At 38.5% G+C, this 21,758-nt stretch overlaps 1 protein-coding gene across 8 annotated transcripts in view; it reads left to right on the forward strand.

Annotated features, from left to right (window-relative positions):
* MCTP2 (multiple C2 and transmembrane domain containing 2) overlaps positions 1-21,758 on the forward strand; it is a 161,587-nt gene that overhangs the window by 81,256 nt on the left and 58,573 nt on the right. For all 8 annotated transcript variants that reach the window (XM_073304233.2, XM_073304239.2, XM_073304236.2 and 5 more), the window contains 3 exons: positions 5,127-5,229; positions 7,978-8,080; positions 20,874-20,975. In XM_073304233.2, the coding sequence (XP_073160334.2) occupies positions 5,127-5,229; positions 7,978-8,080; positions 20,874-20,975 (308 nt within the window). The remainder of the gene's footprint in view (positions 1-5,126; positions 5,230-7,977; positions 8,081-20,873; positions 20,976-21,758) is intronic.

Raw genomic sequence — 21,758 nt, forward strand, 5'->3', positions numbered from 1 at the left:
CCCACTGCACTGGGGTCAGCTTTACCCTTCATATTTATGAGTGGCATGTCCAGTAACTTTTGCCTTTTTCTCAATAACTTAAATAAATTAGGGTTCTTGTGAGTTGAACTGTGGGGTGTTTTTGTGCAGTACTGGCCCTGCTACCTGTTTCTAATGCTGGAACGGTAACTATTATCCTGCAAAACCTTACCCACAACAATAAGGGTTTGCTGGATCGAATTCCTAGCCCTGTGCTCAGGCCAGCAGAGAACACCATCTCATTAAGTACACTTTAGACTTGATGTCAACCATAGATGGAAAACTATCTGAGATTGCTGTCTGAAGTAGAGGCTCTCAAGTGGCCAAATTGTTGTGGCATCAAGGTCTTCCTAGGTCACATCTGAATATCTAGGAAAATTACTTTTCCATCATCACATGGTATCTCTTTGTCGCCTATGAGCAGTTTACATCTAACCATTCCGCATCCCCAAGTTCTACAGAACATGATATGAAATGTCATTACTTTTCTCTTACAGTTCTCTGTCCCACCACTTCAAGCTCCAGCCCCTACGTTCATGGCTCTAATATAGACTAGTTTCAGCACAAGCGAAGTGATCCACTATTATTGCTGTAAATTGTGACTTGTGCCAGTGATCTTTCATTCAGAAGCACAGCCCCTTTAGGAGCTGTGTTAAATGCTCTGGGTTAAACACTGCACTCCATTTTCAGCCATGGCCCATCCTGGTTTGGTGGCTGATAGGTTTGGTGTAACTGTGTTCCATACGTGGCACAAGAAGTGTGATCAGCCCCATTGGACGGAGGTCCAAGGTGTATTCAACCCCAGCTGGAGAGAGCCAGGCTTGACCCTGATGGATAATCACAAACATTAACTCACTGGATATGTTCTTGGCTATTACAAGGCAGGAACTATATATTTTAGCACTACCTGACAAGTGTCATTCATATTGCAACTAACAGGCGATTATTTTCTGAGGGTGGAGCCCCATTCGCTTCCCTTTGCTGACTGACTAGTTGACTCCATGCTAGACGAGGATCACTGTAATCTAGGAATCACAAAAAACACCCAGAGACTTAAGTATCAGTATACTGTACTGGAGAAAGAGGCCTGTCAGCTGTTAAAGTATATATTTTGGAGACCATGTTCTTTATTTTTAACATCAGATTTACTGCAGGCTGTACCCTTTGCTGAGATGCATGCTCATTTGTGAGTTGTGACATGCGTTATCAGGGGAACCCTTCTTCATCACTGTTGCGACAACATTTTGCTAACCAATGGAGGGCTAGATTGGGGCAAATGGAAAATAGCTCTGTTCTGGGGTGAAAATTTGGCCCCTCGTTACATGGATTTAATTGGGAGGATTTAGAATGCCGAGGCACTGTGTTGCTCTTGCTTCTTTCAATATGAATCATGGAAAATAAGTCTTGGAAAAGTATCTACAAAGTGACCTTGATTCAACTGCTGTTTGCTGGAGGTGACATGTCTCAGCAACTTTTTGTGAGCTCATGAACTAAATAATAGAATTATAGAAATCCTCAAATTCTTTAATGTTCCCCATTTACCTAGTACCCTGTTCAGCACTTGTCTAGGCTGCCTGAATGTATGGGTCAATGCTCCCTCTTAAGTGGAGATTTATCAGTGCTGGAAAACTGTAAACAGTAGTTCCTATTACAGCTAAATAGTGAATCTGGTCCAAAATATACTTAATATATTAGTTTCTCTCTTAGTAGGAAAAATAACTTCTGGCCTCTTTTGAAGAGGGCATTATGTGTTGGGCATTATGTTATTTTTGCAGGGCACTTCTTGGAAGCTGATACCACTGCGTGGTGACTGATGAAATAATGGCAAATGATGAAATTAAAAAAAAATATTCATGTAGACATGAGATCTGCTACATCCAGTATCTTTAATGGTGCATACTTCAGATACAGGTCTGATTGTAATGAAAATGTATTTTACCTTCTGATTCTTTTTGACTCATCAGAAAGGCAGAGAGCTAAAGAGAAAACATTGTCAACCGAACCTGGGGCCATTATTCAGGCCAATCTCTGATTGTAACATCAGCAGCATTTCTCCAAAGTAAGGACTATAAAAGATACTAGCCCACATTTTCAAAAGTTTAACCAATAAATAGTGTTATTTATAAGTGTAGCCACCCTGTTGTCCCCCCTCCCCACCCCAGGAACAGGTAATGGACTTTTTTATATACTAGCAATGCACTGAAGAACTGAAAGGATTAATGTGCAGATCTTCTTTAAAAAATATAAAAAAGTCCATGTGCAATAATGACCAGGGTAGAACTATGTGGGTCACAAGCTTGCCTTTGATCTTGAGTTTCCTCAGCTGGCCTTTCACCTGACTGATAAAGGGCTGCTACAGTATGTAAGCCTTTATTGGTTTATTAGTTACTTTAGCTGCTCTTCATCTGTAAACTTAATAAGGCTAAATGTACTGTAGTAAAAAAAAAAAAAAGCCTTTATAAGCTATGGGACTAATTTTACCTACAAATGCACAGAATATTACAGGAAGTTTTGTCCAAGGACAGATTTGGATCTTGGCTGTGTTCATCCTTTGTGTAACTCCACTGAGGCCAATGGCGTTATAGAAGCAATGGATTGGGCCCCATTTCCCTAAATGCTTAAACAGGAGTGTGTGCATTTGTGTGTGGATAATGAACACTGAAGGAGATTCTGGGGATCTTGATTTTGCAATTGAAAGACTTTTCATAAAGGGTCTGAAACACACATTCCTTGTGCACAGCACAGAATGAAATCCTGTTTAAGTGCAAGGTTACTTAGTCTGTCATTATGTTCAAAATAACTAAGGCTTTGAGCCTGAGCCTGATTCATGAGGCAAATGACAAATTGTTTTGCAATGGCAGTGCTGAAAATATCCTAGTATTATGCGGTAATAGACCCACCAAATTACAAAAGGATGCAGCCATTTTAGGTAAAAATAGCATAAATTTCTGATTGTGAAATGAGAGACATAAAGATTAATTATCTGTTCTGAGCCATTCATAAATGATTAGTGCAGTAATTATGTGCTTCCATAGTAGAACCCTCCCAAAGCAGTGCTGTATTTCCTCCACTGCCTGGGAGACTGTTGCAGGTTTATTATTTTTGATAAAAAGTAACTTAAGGTCCAGCAAAAATCTGATAGAGACAATCAAGGAGACAATAAAAAATACAAAGATTTCCAAGGGTTAATAGAAGAGCAGTCTGAGCATGTATCATATTTTCTCAGTAGCGCAATGATGATTCAATGATGGGAATACTTCTGCAGACCAATTATCCAATTCTAAGTGTAATGGCATTTTATACCTTGTTACTTACTACAGTAATGAAGATCAGATTTGAGTATGGTTGGTATTTCTGTTATAGGTTGCTGCATGTTGGTACTGTACAGTTTACCAAATTTGAGTTTTTAACCTACAGTAATAATGAGAATCAGAACCTTATGTTATTGCATGCAATTCTGGCTTTTAAAGAGCTTCCTGAAAACTCACAGGTACTATTTGACCCAAGTTTAGACCAGTTACTATGTCCCATATTAAAAACGTAAAGCTAAATATGTCTAAGGACAACAGCAGGAACTTCGTCAACCCCAACTAGTTCAACTTGAACCTCCGCTAGATAATAGTTTTGTCATTGTGAAATGACTTTTTCTGCTTCATTGCATGTTTCTGTGTGCACATGAGCATTCTGCTCAAAGACGGCATTTGCTCACTGACCAAAAAATGGTATTCAGAACACAAAATTATAGAGTAGGATTGTCTTTTGGCACATACCATTTTGCGTTTCAAACAGTTTCTCTGTCATTAAGTACATTTGCAACTTGTACCTGGTTCCAGTGTATAGGTGGGTAGGAGACTAATAGATTCCACTAAAATGTGAGATTATTAAAACTTTCCAAAAGTGACTGGTAAATATTCACTGTTTTAGATACTGGAAAACATTTCTACTTAGGCTGTAAATTCCTCAGGACGGAGACCTTGTCTCCTTATTTGTTTGTAAAGTGCCTAGCACAGTTTGGGTACTATATTAATAACAGCAATTTAAAAAAAAATTAACAGAAGTCTGCTTAAATGTCTGTTTTCTTTTATATAAATGTCTCTATGGCTGAGATACACAGTAACCTAAATAAGACTAGAATGCCTGTAGTTGAGCTAAATGTAAATATGAATACCTAAGATAATGAACTTAAATCAGATATACAGCTGAACAGGCTCATAGGCACTCTGTTTATAGTAAAGTTTGTCTGAAAGCGCTGGAGTGTTTTAAGGTGTCATGCTGTGCCAAATGCAGGTATTGCAATCCTCTGCTTATTGAGAAAAGTAACTAGGAAATATATCTTCCCGATAAAACGCTTCCACTCTGATATCCTTTTTTGATAGGATGTTTCCTTTAATAAGTTTCTCACTCTGTCTTGATCCAGCAATTGGGTCCATTGGTCTGACCTGACTCTCACTGAAGTCGTCGGGTGTCTGTATGGATTCAGAGATCTACTCGTGCAAATCTCATTGCAGGATTGGTGCTGAAGTGGGCACAATACTTTGCTTATTTTATGAGACTGCATGTACTTATATGGTTATATAATGAACTAATAAAGCAAAAGCTCTCGGCAGATTATAAAGCAAAATGAACTAACAGAAGCCCTGACATTTCTATAACCCAGACTAAAAGTCTGCATGGTTCATAACCCTTGATCGCCCGTGGAGGAGAATATAAAAACGGAAACTTGTTCAGAATGGGACTACCTCTCTTATTGCATGTCATTTTTCTTGGTAGTCAACATTGGCTGATCTTCCTAATCACCAAAGATTTAAAGATTATTCTTGATAAGATTTCAGTTCTCTGTTATGAAGACAAGTTGCCTACATGGATTAGAATGGAAAATGCTTCGATAAAGTTTCAAAGAGGAAAACAGTGAATACATATTGATTGTGTTGTTAATTTAGTAATTCAGAGAAAGGAAGACATTTCCAGTCACCTTAGTGCAGTTTATTCTTTTTTGATCTTCTGATCTCCTTCTCCCAACCCTGCTGCAAAAAGAGTGAGCTAACTACCATCACATTATCTAACCCTTCTTTGTTTTATTTTATTTTTTTCACCTGTTCTTTCCACAGGTAAAAGTGACCCTTTCTGTGTGTTAGAGTTGGGCAACGTCAGACTTCAGACCCACACAGTTTACAAAAACCTCAACCCAGAGTGGAACAAAGTTTTCACCTTGTAAGTGAATTGCATTTGAAAACATGCCGTAAATGCGAAACGGTGAGCAGCCCCAATATAAAAGATATTTATTTTAGGAAACATGAGGTAAAGTTTGGGTCATGTCACTTTCTCCATAGGAAGAAGAGGTTGACTGAGTTGTATTTGATATTTCTCCATTAAAGCATTTTCCTTTTTCAATTCTGGCATGGAGTTTATTAATAGAAATCATAACAAGAAGAAACTGGGATATTTATAGGAAGAATCATGACTATATATAATAGACTCCAAGAAATTGTATAGCAGACCTGAAAATGGAAACCTAGATATAGTCGCTCTTAGGTTTTTCCATAATTTAAAATATAACTTGTGTTTTGTTTGGACATGATAAAACTGTAGTTCTGTACATAATTTAATTTGAAAATGATCAGGAAGTAGAGTTCTGATTGCCCATGATGAAACAGCTGAGTTTAAATCAGGCAATAAGAAGCCCTACCCAAACCAGAAATTTACACCTTAATCAAACCAAAAAAATGTGTGATTATTAAGTGAATTTGATGCCTGTGAAAAGTGCCCTGGAGACTGAAGGCCTCAGTATTCGCAGAATAGATGCAACTTGCTGTTGCAAAGCAAGGTCATCACATGGGCTGCTACAGTGTAAATTTCTTCTATAGTGCCCCACCTACGTTTTTTTAGGGCTAAAGTGGAATAATAACCACCTTTTGGAGATGAGAGAAGAGTCTGTTTTCCCTTAATGATTTGTTCCTTGTCCACTGCTCTTGAGGCTACTGATAAAGGGTGGCAGTTTTATCTTTGTGATGCGGATGCTACTCCACTAGGAAATTAGTCTTAGTATTATTGATTCAAATCATACAAGCTAGCATGCAGAGAGGCTGGGCTGGCTTTGAATAAGATGAAAAGTTTCATATCTTATTGCTCTGTGGTCGATGGAAAAAACTCTACCATGTATTTCCACTGAGTTCACTGGTGCCAGAAATGAATCTGTAACATCTATACCTCTTTTGCCCTCTGGCCCCTACTGTGTGTCTCTTTTGTAACTCTCCTTCTTACCCTATTTGTTTATTCTGAAGAAGCTCCGCATGCATCACTATTTATCCTGAGCTTACAAAGTTGACCCTTGGTCCAGATTCAAATGTTTTAGTAAATCTGTTCCTGTCATATACATTCTATGAGACTTTCTGTTCTATTTAGGTTTTTGGACTGTGCCCATCAGTGTAGTCTGAGTACTTTTGACATTTTATATCGCTAATAGCCTGTGTACAACTATTTTAATGGTGTTTTTGAGTTTACCTTTGAACAAAAGTGGAGGTGTAAAGCCTCACAAACTGGCAGGTTCTGGTAGCCATTTACTTTTTCTGGGCTCTCAAAACTTTATGGCTATATATTTAATTGCTGTTTATATAACTCACATTACGATAGTATAGGTATTTGTCTCCCTCTTCTGGCTGTCTCCCTCTACTCTCTCAACCTAAGAGATTAGTGAGTTGTCTACAGCTGTCTGCTAGGGGAATTAGTATTTTAGTTCATGCTTTTAGTGCAATAGGTTCCAAGCTTAGTCCTTGGTGGACATTCATCCTAAATTGTGGCTCTGTTGCTGGAATGTTCCTGGAATTAGTTGTCTTCTAGCTAGAGTAGCAGCTTGTGAGGCTTATCTTCTACAACAGTGGCTCTCAACCTTTCCAGACTACTGTACCTCTTTCAAGAGTCTGATTTGTCTTGTGTACCCCCAAATTTAACCTCACTGCTTGCTTACAAAATCAGGCATAAAAATACAAGTGTGTCCCATCACACTATTACTGAAAAATTGCTGACTTTCTCATTTTTACCAAAAATTATAAAATAAATCAATTGGAATATAAATAGTGTTCTTATATTTCAGTGTATAGTATATAGAACAGTATAAACAAGTCATTGTCTGAATGAAATTTCAGTGTGTACTTACTTTGCTAGTATTTTTATGTAGCCTGATGTAAAACTAAGCAAATATCTAGATGAGTTGATGTCCCCCCAGAAGACCTCTGCATACCCCAGGGGTACATGTGCCCCTGGTTGAGAACCACTGTTCTATGAGACCAAAGCCAGACAAAGCCTCAGTGGTTAGTTGTGTTAATTGCACTTGGATAAACAATAACTTGCTTGCTTCCTCCCTCCCTCCCTCCAGTCATCTACAGTTACCCAAGCTCTCACAGACACCAATACGTTTCCCCGGATGAATCTCTTATTTTATTAATGATCCTGATGACCAGTTGAGATTAGCAGGCAGTTGTCATCCCCAGTAAAGCATATGGATTAGATGGAATTAATAATATTATCTATTTTATTTGAGGGTTTTTAGAAGTCTTTAAACTACTTGGCCAAATGGGGAAAATTGCTCAATTGCTCAGAAAAAATGAGAGAGGTTTTCCTCTTTACATACCTTTTTGGCACATGCACGCACCTTCCTAAACTCTGACTCAAACTTTTTCTCTTGCCCACCTTCCTCACCCTCATATGTTCCATCAATGTCAACATTCACACACCAGAAATCTCACTGTCTAGCAATAATTGTTGTCTTTCACGTGGATACGTGAATCTTTCATGAGGGAAAAGCTTGGGGAATAGCCTTGGTTTGATTTAATTTTTGGAATTTAATTAAATGCTAGTTTTATACTCCAAGGTAATGCAGACTTAATTAGCGAAACACTATTCTCTGATCTTCCTGGAGCAGACTGAATGTGTACAGACCATTTTTTGTGCTTCTCATTCCAGCCCTATTAAAGATATCCACGATGTTCTTGAAGTGACAGTGTTTGATGAAGATGGAGATAAACCCCCTGATTTTCTTGGAAAAGTTGCTATCCCATTGCTGTCTGTAAGTTATCTTTGCACGTGTATCATTTGAACATTGATGGTTTCATTGGGAGCAAGTTGCATTTCTTTCCCTTTCTTGTATGAAACAACTCAGATCTAGATATAAACAACCTCTTTTTTGTGGTGGGGGAGGAAGGGTTGTTTATGTGTATACATATATAAATACACATACGTACGTGCGCGCGCATGTCTTGATTGGTCAGTGTTTACAGTCCTCCTTACTGTCACAAAGGTTGCCAAATATGGTTGATTTGGAAAGAAAACTACGTAAAGTTCATCCGTGCAATATGCCATTTTGGTCTGAAAACATAATTGAACTGTTTTTCTGTGTGTTTGTCACATCACCTTTCAGTAGTAACATTTCAGATGTGTCTTTATTCATTGTTGCTTCTTGTTACTTCAAGAAAGTAATTGCACATCACAATAGGATTGACCAAATAGTTGTTGGCACAGCTGAGCAAAATTACATAGATTCATAGATACTAAGGTCAGAAGGGACCATTATGATAATCTAGTCCGACCTCCTGCACAGCGCAGGCCACAGAATCGCACCCACCCACTCCTGCGAAAAACCTCTCACCTATGTCTGAGGTATTGTAGTCCTCAAATCGTGGTTTAAAGACTTCAAGGAGCAGAGAATCCTCCAGCAAGTGACCTGTGCCCCATGCTGCAGAGGAAGGCGAAAAACCTCCAGGGCCTCTTCCAATCTGCCCTGGAGGAAAATTCCTTCCCGACCCGAAATATGGCGATCAGCTAAACCCTGAGTATATGGGCAAGATTCACCAACCAGATACCCAGGAAAGAATTCTCTGTAGTAACTCAGATCCCACCCCATCTAACATCCCATCATAGGCCAATAGGCCTATTTACCATGAATATTTAAAGATCAATTAATTACCATAAAAGGGTGTGTTTTACAACGTAGTACTGCAGTTATTGTTCTGTAAGCAAATGTGAAGAGAGGACGATCATGGGAGAATAGAAACAGAATTGCATTCTGGTATCTCCTCGGAACTCCAGTCCTGGACCAGGACCCCATAGCTCTAGGTGCTCTACAAACATAGAACAAAAAGATAGTCAGTCCCTGCCCCAAAGATTTTATTATATAAGTAAAAGACAGGAGACAACAGATGGATACAGACACAGATAAGGGGGAATACAAGGAAACAATGAGACAACATACAACATGACAGGCTGTGTGAACAGTATACAGTGAGTATTGATAACACCCCCGGTAGTAAAGTTGAAAAGTTAGCTTCCATGACAACTCCGTTTTCATGTGCTAATGTTTTGTCTGAAATAGGTTCACATTTGGGGCTGAAACTTTCCATGTTGGTCTCTGCTATTTTATTTATTTAATTATTATTTATTTTTGCAAAGGGTGATGGTGTGGGGAGAAAGTAGATCAAAATCTTTTCAGCTATTTTTTGGACGTTTAGGAAAGCAAGAAGCAAACACCCTTTTCATTGTAAAATTGTACCCACTCATTTAAAAACAGAACTACAACAAAAAAGTGGCTGGAGTTTGAAAGCTGGATGGGACATAGTCCTCAGTGAGGACTAGTTGCCTTGGTTTGGTGGGTGTGGAGGGGGGGAAGGTGAGGTGAGGGAAATTACAATTAAAATAATTAAGCAACAGAAAAATAACTTTTGGCTGTGCTCAGTAGTACCAGAATCTTATCAGAACTCAATGAATTCCTGTCCCCTTTATGATGTCACTGCCCATTCTCTCTGCTTGAATTAATTAAGGGATGACAGGAGCCGGTGCTTTCAGGTTTTCTGTTGAGCAGTTTGCATGAGGGAGACTGTGGGGTGGTGAGCAACACCAGTGCTTGCCCCATCCTCAAAAACGAGTGCTTTAACATCCAAGATGGGGTGGAGGGGCGCTCTCAGAGTTAAGGAGACCTAACAGTGTGCCTGCAATTTTTACTGCAATCTGCAGTATTTTGTATATTCTACCTTTTTCATTTTGCATAAAGAATTATTTTTTCTGTCTGAAAATATCTGCTCCCCTATTACAGCAGTCTGGCTGAAAATTGTTGGCAGCCAAACCGTGCCAGGAAAGTCGGGAACCCAGGCCCCAATCCAGCAAAGCATAAAAGCACATGCTTAATTTTCGTCCTGGGAGGAATCTCATTGACTTCAGTGGGACAACCTATGTGCTTAAAGTTAAACATGTGCTTAAGCACTTTGCTAGATGATAACTTCAGAGCCCATTTGTGAAAATTTGAATGTTAACATTATGAAGCGCAGACAATTTAATTGTTTTCAGCTAGGAAGTTAAGTTTTAAAAAACTATATTAATTGAAGAACATTATTTCCAGCAGCAATGTTAACATAGCCACAGTACATTTATAGTGGATAGCATTTTCTATTCTCTGCGTGTGCGAGGGGGTGTCAGTTACGTGGCTTACTATGTCACTGTTTTATATTTTAAAATATTTATCATTCCAGCATATAGGATGTCAGGTGCAGCAGAGTGAATGCTGCTGTGAGAACCTTACCTTTTGCAATCTCTGCCTTGTGTGCAATTTTAACTGCATTAATGTAGGTATTTGCTGTTCATACCTGCTTTATCAGAACCTGTACATATGAGGCATTGGAAAAGTACTAGGAAGCATTCATTAGTCAAGTGGCTACCAAACGAACATATCAACTTTGATTTCAGTGTAGATGCTTATGAAAAGGGTTGAATACAGAAGGTGGGCTCTATGGTTCTAAGTGATGATACTTGGCTACCTTTTGTATGAAATTATCTGCATAAAGCTAATATTGATAATCCAGTACCACAAAAAAAAGTGCAGTTATACTCTGAAAAGTGATTCTGTAAGAACAGTGCTCATGGGTTCTATGTGTGTTCTTCCTCTGTGATCTCCGTTCAGTCTCTTGCTTTACAGGTTAAAAGAGAGTTGTTTTTTGTAATTGCTGGCATAACTCAATCAGGAATCTGAAAGTCACACTGAGTTCTTTCTTGCTGATCATCACCAGAAATAAAGTCTGAATAGTATCATTTTAGGCAGAGGAGGGATTCAACAGTTCTGGAAATCAGGTCCCCTTTATTTATGCACCTAAATATGAATTTTGGTGCATAATTTTAGTTTGAAAAATTTGGTTTAAGTAAATGAACTGGAAACAAAAATTGATGGACTAAAATGGGCCTTTTTTCCTCTTTAATTCCTTTCCCCCCACTTCTTTATTTTCTCTCTTTGTGGGAATGAAAGGTGGGGTGAATACAGAATGGTGTGGATGGAGTTTAAATGCATGACTTTTGTAAATGTTACTATTTTGAGGGCCTGATCCAAAGCCCACTGTTGTCCAAGAGAGCATATCCATAGATTTCAATGGGTTTTGGATCAGGTTTGATATGAACATAGTCTCATAATATGTAAAAGTGCTGCGAATGATACATGTACATTTCTTCTCAGATTAGAATTGCAGTGTTTTGCAGCCTTCTTTTACTCTGCTACTGTGACTCTGAGTTCCTTAAGACATTTATTTTCTGCTTGTCCATTTTAGTGGCCTGAGTCATTGACATCTGTAATTTTAGAACAATGTTAAAGTCAGCTTCATGTGAAGAGCCATTTGATATTTACAGGGAAGAACAACTCTGAACATCTTTTATTCCATTTTTGATCGCTTGGTTAATTTTTCCCCAAGTCCTCATATCCCTGATGTTACTGGAAGAGAGTGGCTCGAGCATCTGCTCTCCTGCAGAACCGGTGCTTGCCAAATGGTCTGCATGATCAGCAGCAGGCTGTGTGGGCTCACAGTGAGGAGATGTTAGATTTGGATCCTCTGTTGATTTTATAGGCATTTGTTAAGTATCCCTTAGGAAGCGTGTAACAAGGCAGAGGAGGGGATTGTGTATGTGTGTGGTAGAGTCCAAACTCCATTCAGTCTGGGTTCTTTGTCCAAGATTTGAGACAAAAAAATTGTTTATGCTTTCTCAAGCCAACTGATTTTCTTCCTTCCCTTCCAAACTTTGCTGCCTCCTATTTCATGCAAATCTAGTGTAAATATACTGTTCTCTGCCTATGATTAAAAACCATTTAGCACCTATTAAGTTAGTCTGTTCAGTCAGAGATTTGCAGTGTTCTGAAACTCTCTTCTTTGAAATCGGAGTCTTTTTTTTTTTTTTACCCAATAGTGTTAGCACTTTGTCCATACATTTGAGTGTATCCTCTGAATTCTTTTGAGAAATATATTCCAAGAGAGCAGTAGTTGGAATCCCATGGAGTGGTGGCTGATAACCACACAAACAGTCTAATTCATAGGCGATTTGGCTTAACCTTTGCCTGGCATTAAATCCCTTGCCGAAAACCAAAAAGCATTTCACAATATTTTCTATCTCTTTGGTTAAAAATGCATGAGTTTTACTTGTGATCTGTTTGCAGATGAGATGCATTTACTTTTAGATTCACTTATGGGTGACAGAGATTCTCATCTTAATAAAAAAATGTACTTCAGTGTATGTACATATGGTGTGTGTGGGGGAGGGTTCCTCAAATATTAAAATTTGAGTTTATTTTGATTCCGATGTGGTCAGGATTTTCTTAGGTTGGTGCTTTGCACAAAATCAAGTGTTCAAGCTTAACTATTGTAAATGCTCATCACCAATTAATGTTAAGCTTAAAGGCACAAATATTAACAAACAAACAAAAACAGTTGGACTGCCACACTCCATTGTGATATTTGACATTTGCACTTCATCCTGAATAGCCTGTTCCATACATCATCCAATTAAGGAACAGAAACAATAATATATGGGGTGGGGGAAGAGTTCAAAAAAGAATTTGCCAATAATTTCAAATAGTGAATGAATTTGAGAAATTCATATTCGGTTGGTGAACTGAATAAAGCAAAAATTGCTGACCAAATTATTTGTGAATTTTTATACAGCTCTAAAAATAATATTTAGTACTTAATTTATCAAAGAACCATAGAAACATTAACTGATTTTTATAATGTCCCACTGAACTAGGTATCATCTCCATTTTACAGGTAGGGAAATGGAGGCAGGGAAGCTTTGACTCCCCAAAGGCCACACGTGTTAGTGTGAGTCTGAATCCGCACTTGAAAGGTTCTGGCATCAATCACTGAAATCAAGACCAGACTTAATCTTTGCTTAAATCATTTCTGAGGTTAAAAAATAGACTTGGTACTAATGAAAGATGAGGAATTTTTGTAACACCCAGCTCAGCAATATGAGGAATTGAAGCTTGGTATGTTCCAGCAAGCTGTGGACCAAATACAGTGCATGTACTTTATATATCCTAACCTCAGGAGAACTTGGCTAAGAGAATTTTTTTCCATGTTAATCAGCCCATGAATTTTTCTCCCATCTCTCTTGCCTTTTGCTCCCACTTCTTATTAAAACGACCTTATGGTCTTTTCAGTTTTTTGCTTCAAGGGGCTCCCATATTATACAAAGATGCAAGTTATTTGGAAGATGGAAGTATGTAATGTGCTTCAATGAAGTTGAAAGCAAAGTAATGGTCTTGTATCAAATATCCCCCATGTTGGAGGGGCGGTCAGATGAAGTACTATGCTACAAGATGGAATGTTCTTATCTGTAGTATTATCAGCTCAATATTGACTCCAGCTGAACTCTTTTTTTTTAATTAACAGGAAAAGGTCTGTAAAATATCCTCATCAAATAACCAAATGGTTTCAGTATCCAATAGTACAGTGATGATAACTAACATAAATGTCCCAGAGGTTTCATGTTCTAAGGGATATCTCAGATTGAGAACACAAGGACCCGAGCCAGCAGGATACTGAGCACCTCATCTTCCTTGAGAGTTGAGGGCACTTAGCATCTGACCAGTAGTGCTTGGTGCTACAGGATCAGGCCCTATATGTGACAGTTGTGGTTACAGATCACTACAATTGTATGATCTGGCATTGAGTGGGTTGACTAGGTGGCTTGCTGTCTCCTTTTCCGAGAGAAAGTTGCCTTTGAATAATTCCATGTGTCTCTTCTATTAGGCACTCTTTATGCTACTCAGTGCAACGGTATGACACTGTGCATTAGTGATGAGACCCAGAAAGAATTTCAGAGTCCCAAATGCTTTAGACATGTTACCCAGGGGGAATAGCCATTGTCCATTGCATACATCAAGGGTGATGATGTACAAGGGTTTTACCCAGCTGCGTTGAGTCATATCATGAAGATATGACATCAGATTCACATCAAAGGTGGATACATGGTGAAGTTTTCCTATTTCAGTGCAAAAAACCTCACTAAACCATATTTCTTTGAGCTAAAAGCAAAGAAAAAACCTTTGCTGTGTAAGGTTCCTGTCTTTTCAAAGCCTTATGTTGTATTAATCTCAGGTTTTACTATTTCATTAAAATTCACAAGCAGTCAGTAAGATGGTTGCTTAATAGATTTAGCATTGGCTAGCTACATCAATACCATATTCAGTCATATTTGTTTTAAGGGGGCGTTTGTAAGAATAGTTCAGCAGATATATTCATGAATTTGAGAAAATGCAACACAATATTGGCCTGGAAGGATGATAACCTGGGGGAGGACTTTACAATGGATTTACGCCATAGTTCTCATTAAGATTGGATATTTCCCCCACACCAAGATACAGAACCAGGTTATTTGGAGGCACAGCACAGCATGGGGTGGGGCTGCAGAGGTGCACCTTTGCACTTCTGGAAATCTGGGTTGTTTCAGGCATGGTCCATAATGTAAGTTACAGAAACCCTAGAGGCTGCTTTAATTTGTATCCGCTTCCCCGCAACTACCAATGGGCTGCTGTGTAACCCAAAATATTTGGATTACAAAGCATGCCAGGCACCCCCTATACTGACATACTTCCTCCACATGCCCCTACATTGGTGGGTTGGGCCAGTGGGTGGAGGTAGCGGTGTAGGATTATCTATGGCAGCCTTTTGTGCTGGGGAAATTTCTCAGATGGCTATTCTGTCCTCTTTATATTGTTGGAGCAGCAAAGAAGGGGCCATAGCAGGTGCCAGAATCTGCCCAATAGTAATTACTCCGCTTAGAGCAGGGATGTCTTAAATTCAGCCCAAGGACTAAATTCATACCACAGCTGCCTTCTCTCCAAAAAATGAAGGTTGAAGACAAAGATGATCATGTTCTTTTTTGCCAGTGAACTCAACCAATAAGAAATTTCTATTGGTATGACAGGGAAACAACCGGTATAGGCAAATATGGTTGTGCATTTTAATATTTTTATTGTGTTTTCTAAACCTATTAGCATACTTGATGTGATCATCCTTTTTTTTATGGAAAATGCTATGATGGGAAAGTCAGCATTTGCCCATGAAAAATTTCCTGATTTTCCATCAGGAAAACCTAAACAAATATTTAGTTTCTGGTCAGGTTGACCCAGACCAAACATTTGAGTTTGTAGAACCAACTTGAAATGTTCTGTCTGAGGACAGTTTGACATTAATCTGTGTCCTCCTGAGCTACTGCAATGCCTGAGGAGAGTTGTAGTTCAGGTGCCTTGCTCCTCGCGTGGACTACGTCTCCCATGGTGCACCATGGTGTCCTCTCTGGTTGAAGGGTAGCAGTGCCTTATGGGAATCACATGGTGTAGGCTGGCTGGGGAGCCTGGCTGCCATGAAAATGGGGACTTGAGACACTCAAAATACAAGTCTCACGAAGTACTGAGGCAGCTCAAGGGGACACAGATGAATTCCAAACCAACTGGAAATGTAACATTTTCAATATTTCCAGCACAATTTTACAGACATTTCCATTCTATGAAAAACTTCAATATTTTGACTTTTTGTCCCAATTTATAACACAAACATATTTTGAAATAATTGGAATTTTCCTACAAGATAGAAATTTTGATTTTCAATCAGCTCTAGTCACAGGCCTTGCCTTGGCTCTTGAAGTGACAATGGAAGGTCATGCATGGAAGGTCTAGCAGCATCGGTCATGTTAGGGCCCTGTATGCTAGGTGCTGTACAAATCTAGGGTAAGAGACAGTCTCTGCTTAAAGAGCTAACAAACTAAAAGGCAAGATGTTACCTGCAAGTGAAGCAACCAAGTGGTGTGGGCCGCAGGAGGAGGAAGACAGGATAATAATTGTAGAGTAGGAAATTCTAGCATCAGTATTGGTAACTGTAGTAATCACAGTAATCACAACTTGCCCCCTGCCTTACCGTTATCAGATGGCTCTTCTGTATGCATCATGACAAAGGTGAGTGTCAGAATGTCAGAAGCATTTGAATGAGGATATGGGGGAGGCTTTATGTATTTGAAGGATTTTTTTTTGTGTGGGTTTTTTTGTGTGTGCATGGGTTGTTTTTTTTTTTTTTTTGATGGAATAGCTTACAATAAAACACACAGGAACTTTTGGGCAAAGCAAACAGCAGGTATTCTGAGCTGTAACATTGAATAAGTTTTGTAGAATAAAGGAAAAAAATTGTCTAATGAGGGATAAAAAACAGTAGGGTGAGGAGGTACGTCATATTGAAGAAATCTTTTGGTTCTGAGAATTCTTCAAATTTTCTGTTCATAGCTTTTCTTAGTCATTAGTTTGTGTCTTTACATCGAGCTCGCTGAGAAGATGTTGGATTCATTTTCTTATAGCACATCCATCTACCTGAAACCAAACAGTGCTAGGAAAAAACATCCTATCTGGCCTCAGACCTTACAAAAAGGAGCAAATCAATAAGTCGGACTTTCCTGCCCTCGGTGTTAAATCAACCTGTTAGAGGCAATCTTGCACATGATCAGCTCTCCCAAACAATGTAGGCATTCCATCGTGGGATCTGATCAAGGTGTAAAGCATAGTGTCACTAAGGAGTAACCTTAACTACCTCTCTTCAAAGGTCCTACTCTCAGCCCTGTTCAAATTTAGATCAGAAGTGTGTCTGTGTAAAAACTGTTCCTGTCCTTTTCACCTAGCTGTAATATTCAGTATTCATTGATAGCCTTGCCAGAGACAAGTCATGTTACAGAGACCATTCGTTGAACTCATTATTGAATAAAATCCTTGGGATACCAGGCAAAAAGCAAAAGTTATTGTAGTTGGGGTGACACAACGGTAGGTCAGATTTAATCGGTCTTTCAGATACTTTCTGCCTGACTCTGGTGTAACATCCATTCACATTTCCTGTAACTAGTGGGAATGTTTGCCAATGGCCATGAACAGCAGTGGTATGAGGAAAAAGTGGACCCCAAATTAAATGGAAAAGAATTGGCCATCTTTAAATATTTGGCGGGAATGTGTTGTACTGAAAGAGAAACAAATGTAGGGAGAAAAAGTATGACTCAAGAAATTAATGCAATGGAAATGTACTGTAGCAAAAGCTAGCCTGGACATTTTTTCTGTGAACTTCTGAGGGATGCTACCTTTTTATTTCTATATGATCAAATGTACTGAACTTCCCCACTGCATTTGTTGAAGCAAACTGGGATAGCATGCTAGTGGTGCATTAAACAGGGGTTTTTTTTTTTACCCTGTATTCAATAAAAAATGTAAGGTGGAGAAACGCCACTTTATTTCCAATTTTTTCCCCTCTTTTTTTCCTAAGAAGGTCAGCGAACTAGGAAATCAATATGAATGTTTAGTGTTGGACTGAACTACAATTGCACGTAAACCAAATAGAATTAAGAACAAGAAATAAAACTGACTGTTAACACTTCCAACAGAACTGTTGTTTTTCCCAATACAATTTTAAGTAAAGTTTAATAGTAATGATATTCACCTTTTAAAAGCACATTTCTAGCTTTGAAAAAGGTCTTTCAAGCCAAAACAGTCTCTGATACCATAATTCATTTCAATGGGCATGAATTCATTATTGGTTCTAAACTTGCGTACAGACACACATGGAGCCATACCCACTGCATTTGATTCTGCTCTCACTGTGCAAATCTGGAGTGAAATCAATGAAATTTGCTCTGGTGTAAAATGGTATGATGCCAGAATCAAACCAGTAAGTCTAGCTAAAGCTACTGTCATAGTACTGCGTGTTTCTACTTAGCCACATTTGGTACTACTGTGGTTGATGCTTTCCTTATCTAGATTTTTGAAATGGATAATTAACTAATATATACCAAGGACAGATAAAGAGTACTCCTCATCAGGTTATTGTCAAGAATGTTTTCCCCACTAGGAACAGAGGAAGAGCTATGAGGAATGTGTATCTGAAAGATGCAGAAAATCACTAAACCATATATAATTTAATTATCCAATTTGTTTTAGCTCGATGTGAAATAAGCACAAAATTAACAGACATGTACATTAAAGTCTGAACTGTGCTTTGAGTTACCTGCTGTGAATGTGTGTGCACATGTGCATCTCTGAAAAGTTGTTTTCAGCAGCATTCCTTCTACCTGTTGCAGAAATGTTAACCAGAGTGTTCTCCAGGCTAACAGGCTGCAAAAGTGATTGGCGAGGAACCCAATCCATCTGGACTACTTTGTGGATTTTGATTGGTTTATGTTATTATCAAGGAAGAAAAATGTGAAGATGATCAATTCTCTGAGCCTTATGGAAGTTTTATTTTCCAGAATAGGAGATATAACACACTCCTTGGTTGGTGGACTAGAGTAGATAGGCTTCTTGGAAGACTGTATCTACAGGTTTGAGATTGCCATTGGTTGCCGGCCTTGTTCAAGCAGATTTGGAGTCTCTTGGGAAGCCATTTATTTGTGCTGTCTCCCTAGCTAGAATGCCTAAGATTCCGTGTGTGATATCCTTCTGCTGCTCATCTGCCCCAGATTCTTGTATCAGCTGGGTATGAGGAGTGACTATAGAATTAGTATCATGTCCAGAATTGATGTGGGTGGGTTTATGGAGGGAATGATGGATGTAATACATGCAAGTTTCCTGTTAAACAACAGAGGTGAGTGAAAACTATGATACACATCATTGCGAACTGTGTCAAAAGAGAAGATATCCTGACTTCCTGCAGTGCTTTAATTCTTATCATATGTCTGTTTCATAGGGCTGGTTGAAAATTTTTAAACAAAACATTTTCCTCCTTTTTTTTTTTAAGAGGGATTTGGTTGCAATCAAAATTTTCTGAGGAAAAGAACTGAGTTTGGTGGAATTTCCAATTGGAAAAATTGAAACAAATTGTTTCATTTCTGATCTACACATCAAAGTGAAACATTTTAGTTTGGGAATGTTGAAATGTTTGGTTTGACATTTCCAAATAAAATTTTTTTAAAACTTTTCATTCGGCCAAAAAAGGTGATATTTTGACGTTGTCCTGAATTGGGACAAAACACCACACCTCAAAATATCCATATTTTTTCATAGATGAGAAATTCCACTTTTTGATCAGCTTTAGCTGTTAATCAGCACAAAGCAGTTTACATTCCAGCAATATATTCTTGGAATATGAGGAATAAATATCACCTTAGCACTAGTAGCCCTGCAGGTCCAGATTTGGCAGCACTGTCTAAAACCGTTTGGGCTGTGAAGTGGCATCATATTTCTTGTCAACCTAGAAGGAGCTGCTTTCATGGAGGTACCCCTTTTGTGTTGTATCCCATATAGGTTCGACCTATATGTGGTTTGAAATGCTCATGTAATGAAAGCAGAATCAATCTAAAATCAATTAGACACCATGCGTTTTTTTTTTTTTATTTTTTAAATAAAAGACAGACATACCAATCCCAAAACATCCTATCAGGTGAAGCTTTGGATGACAGCATTAGTGGAAGCTGGAATTCCTGTTTGGATCCCACTGAGGATGTAAACTGGTTCTTTCTGGGGTCCCTCTTTTCTTTAACCATTAGCCAGGAAAGGGATCAATCCGCTGAAAAACTATTCAGTACAAAGGAGGTGGAGCAGCATTGGGAAAGAAAGTGACCTTTCCCTTGTCATGTGAAAACACTCTATTCCCGTTTGTGCCTTTTATTCCTTACCCATTCTCACCATGGCTTGTATGAGCACTTGTACTAAACTAATGCCGTGACAGCAATAGCTATTTTAAATATGGTTGCAATTTCATTCCCCCAAATTTCCTCTGTTCTCTTTAATCTTTGATCATTACAGTCCCCAAATGGAGATTTTCGGTGAGCTGCAGTTTTTATGTTGCTGCTGTTTAGAATTAACTGGTCCGCTTCCTAAAAAGCCAAATGTTTAATCAATACATATCCTACTGTGTATAATAAATACATTTCTGCCATCACTTTTGAAGAGAGGATGCCATTTATTTGAGCCAAATAGTTTGCAAAATGGTAAAGGAGATGGTTTTTTTCATAGATATTTAACATGACAGGGCCAACAGGCAGATTAGAGCATAGAAACAGCATCTGAAATTCTAAGGGGAAAGTCTTTTACAGGAATTTGTTTATTTTGAACATTTGTTACATTAACATTCATTCCAATTGTAATGATTGATTGATTTTGGACTCTCTTTGTTCTGTGGCTAATAATTTGACAACCTTTCAATAAACTGAGAATTTGGAGATTTGTTATTTTGATTTTGTTGTTGTTGTGTTTCCTTTTCTGATCTTTGGAAGAAAACTTACATTTTAAATCTGTAATAACACAGACTGATTACTTCCCATCAACTCACTGGCTTCCAGGACAGAATTTTCAGGCTGGTTATTGTTTGCACTGCTCTGCTATAAAAGTACAGGGTCTGTAAATTAAAGTTGGACGGTAATAGTTTTTAATCTGCAATTTTATAGTCCTCTAATCCAATGGTCATGTTACATTTCAGGCTTTTTCTATATTGTCATCTTTTCTGGGGAAGGACGGTGGTTGGAAAGCTATTCTAGACACAGCGGAGAGTTAATATTTATTGATACACTTTATTATTTATTTATTATAATTCTAGATTAGAAATGGACAGCAATGTTGTTATACATTGAAGAATAAAGACCTGGAACTTGCTTCAAAAGGAGTAGTTTGCTTGGAGTTGGATGTCGTATTTAATCCAGTAAGTTTAAATGTTTTCACTTAACTCATCCACTCTGTAAGAAACTGGAATGCCTAAATTTGCTAGTGCCAAGGGGCTTGGTCTTTTAAACACAGGAACTGAATGGAGAAGGTCCTGACCTGGTTGCATCTGGAGGGAAGGTTGGGCTTTATTCTTTTTATAAAGAAATACTGGCAGATCACTATGCTGCAACATTCCATCCAAGTTGATGTGACAATGAAATGGCAACTTTGGGCTGGGGATGACCACAGATGTTTTGGGAAGAGGTGTGGGTTATTGCACGCAAGGGCTTAATTTGCAGTAACAAAAAAGGGAGTTAATATTTACATTACTATGCAGGAATTTTAACGACTAATTGTTCCCAGAAAGTTGACCCACAATATTCTATTCAGAGAGTGTTGACAGGAACAAAAACTCAGACTTGGGTGTGGTGGTCTCAGATTGCTTGTGTCCCGCCATCTCTTACTGAATTAAATTCCATTTTACATTTGCTGTTGCTGGATGGAATGTAACTCACTTCTTACTAGCCACTTATTACAGTGATATAGGAAGCAAAGTTTTTTATTTATTTAAATGGTTGGTAGGTACTGTTTTGCCTTGTATGGAGTTTAGGTTTGGGATGTTGCTACAGAGAACAATGATCAATCCTCTTTGTCAAAGAACAAGCTCAAATATATTATGGCTCCCCTTTTCCGGAGGCTTTCAAAGCTGTTCCCAGGCCATTCCTGTTTTTCAGATAGACTGGAATCGATCTATTTAAGTATCTGTTAGCCATCACTGTAG

Source organism: Lepidochelys kempii, chromosome 10 (assembly GCF_965140285.1).
Source record: "Lepidochelys kempii isolate rLepKem1 chromosome 10, rLepKem1.hap1, whole genome shotgun sequence".
Classification (NCBI taxonomy): Eukaryota; Metazoa; Chordata; order Testudines; family Cheloniidae; genus Lepidochelys; species Lepidochelys kempii.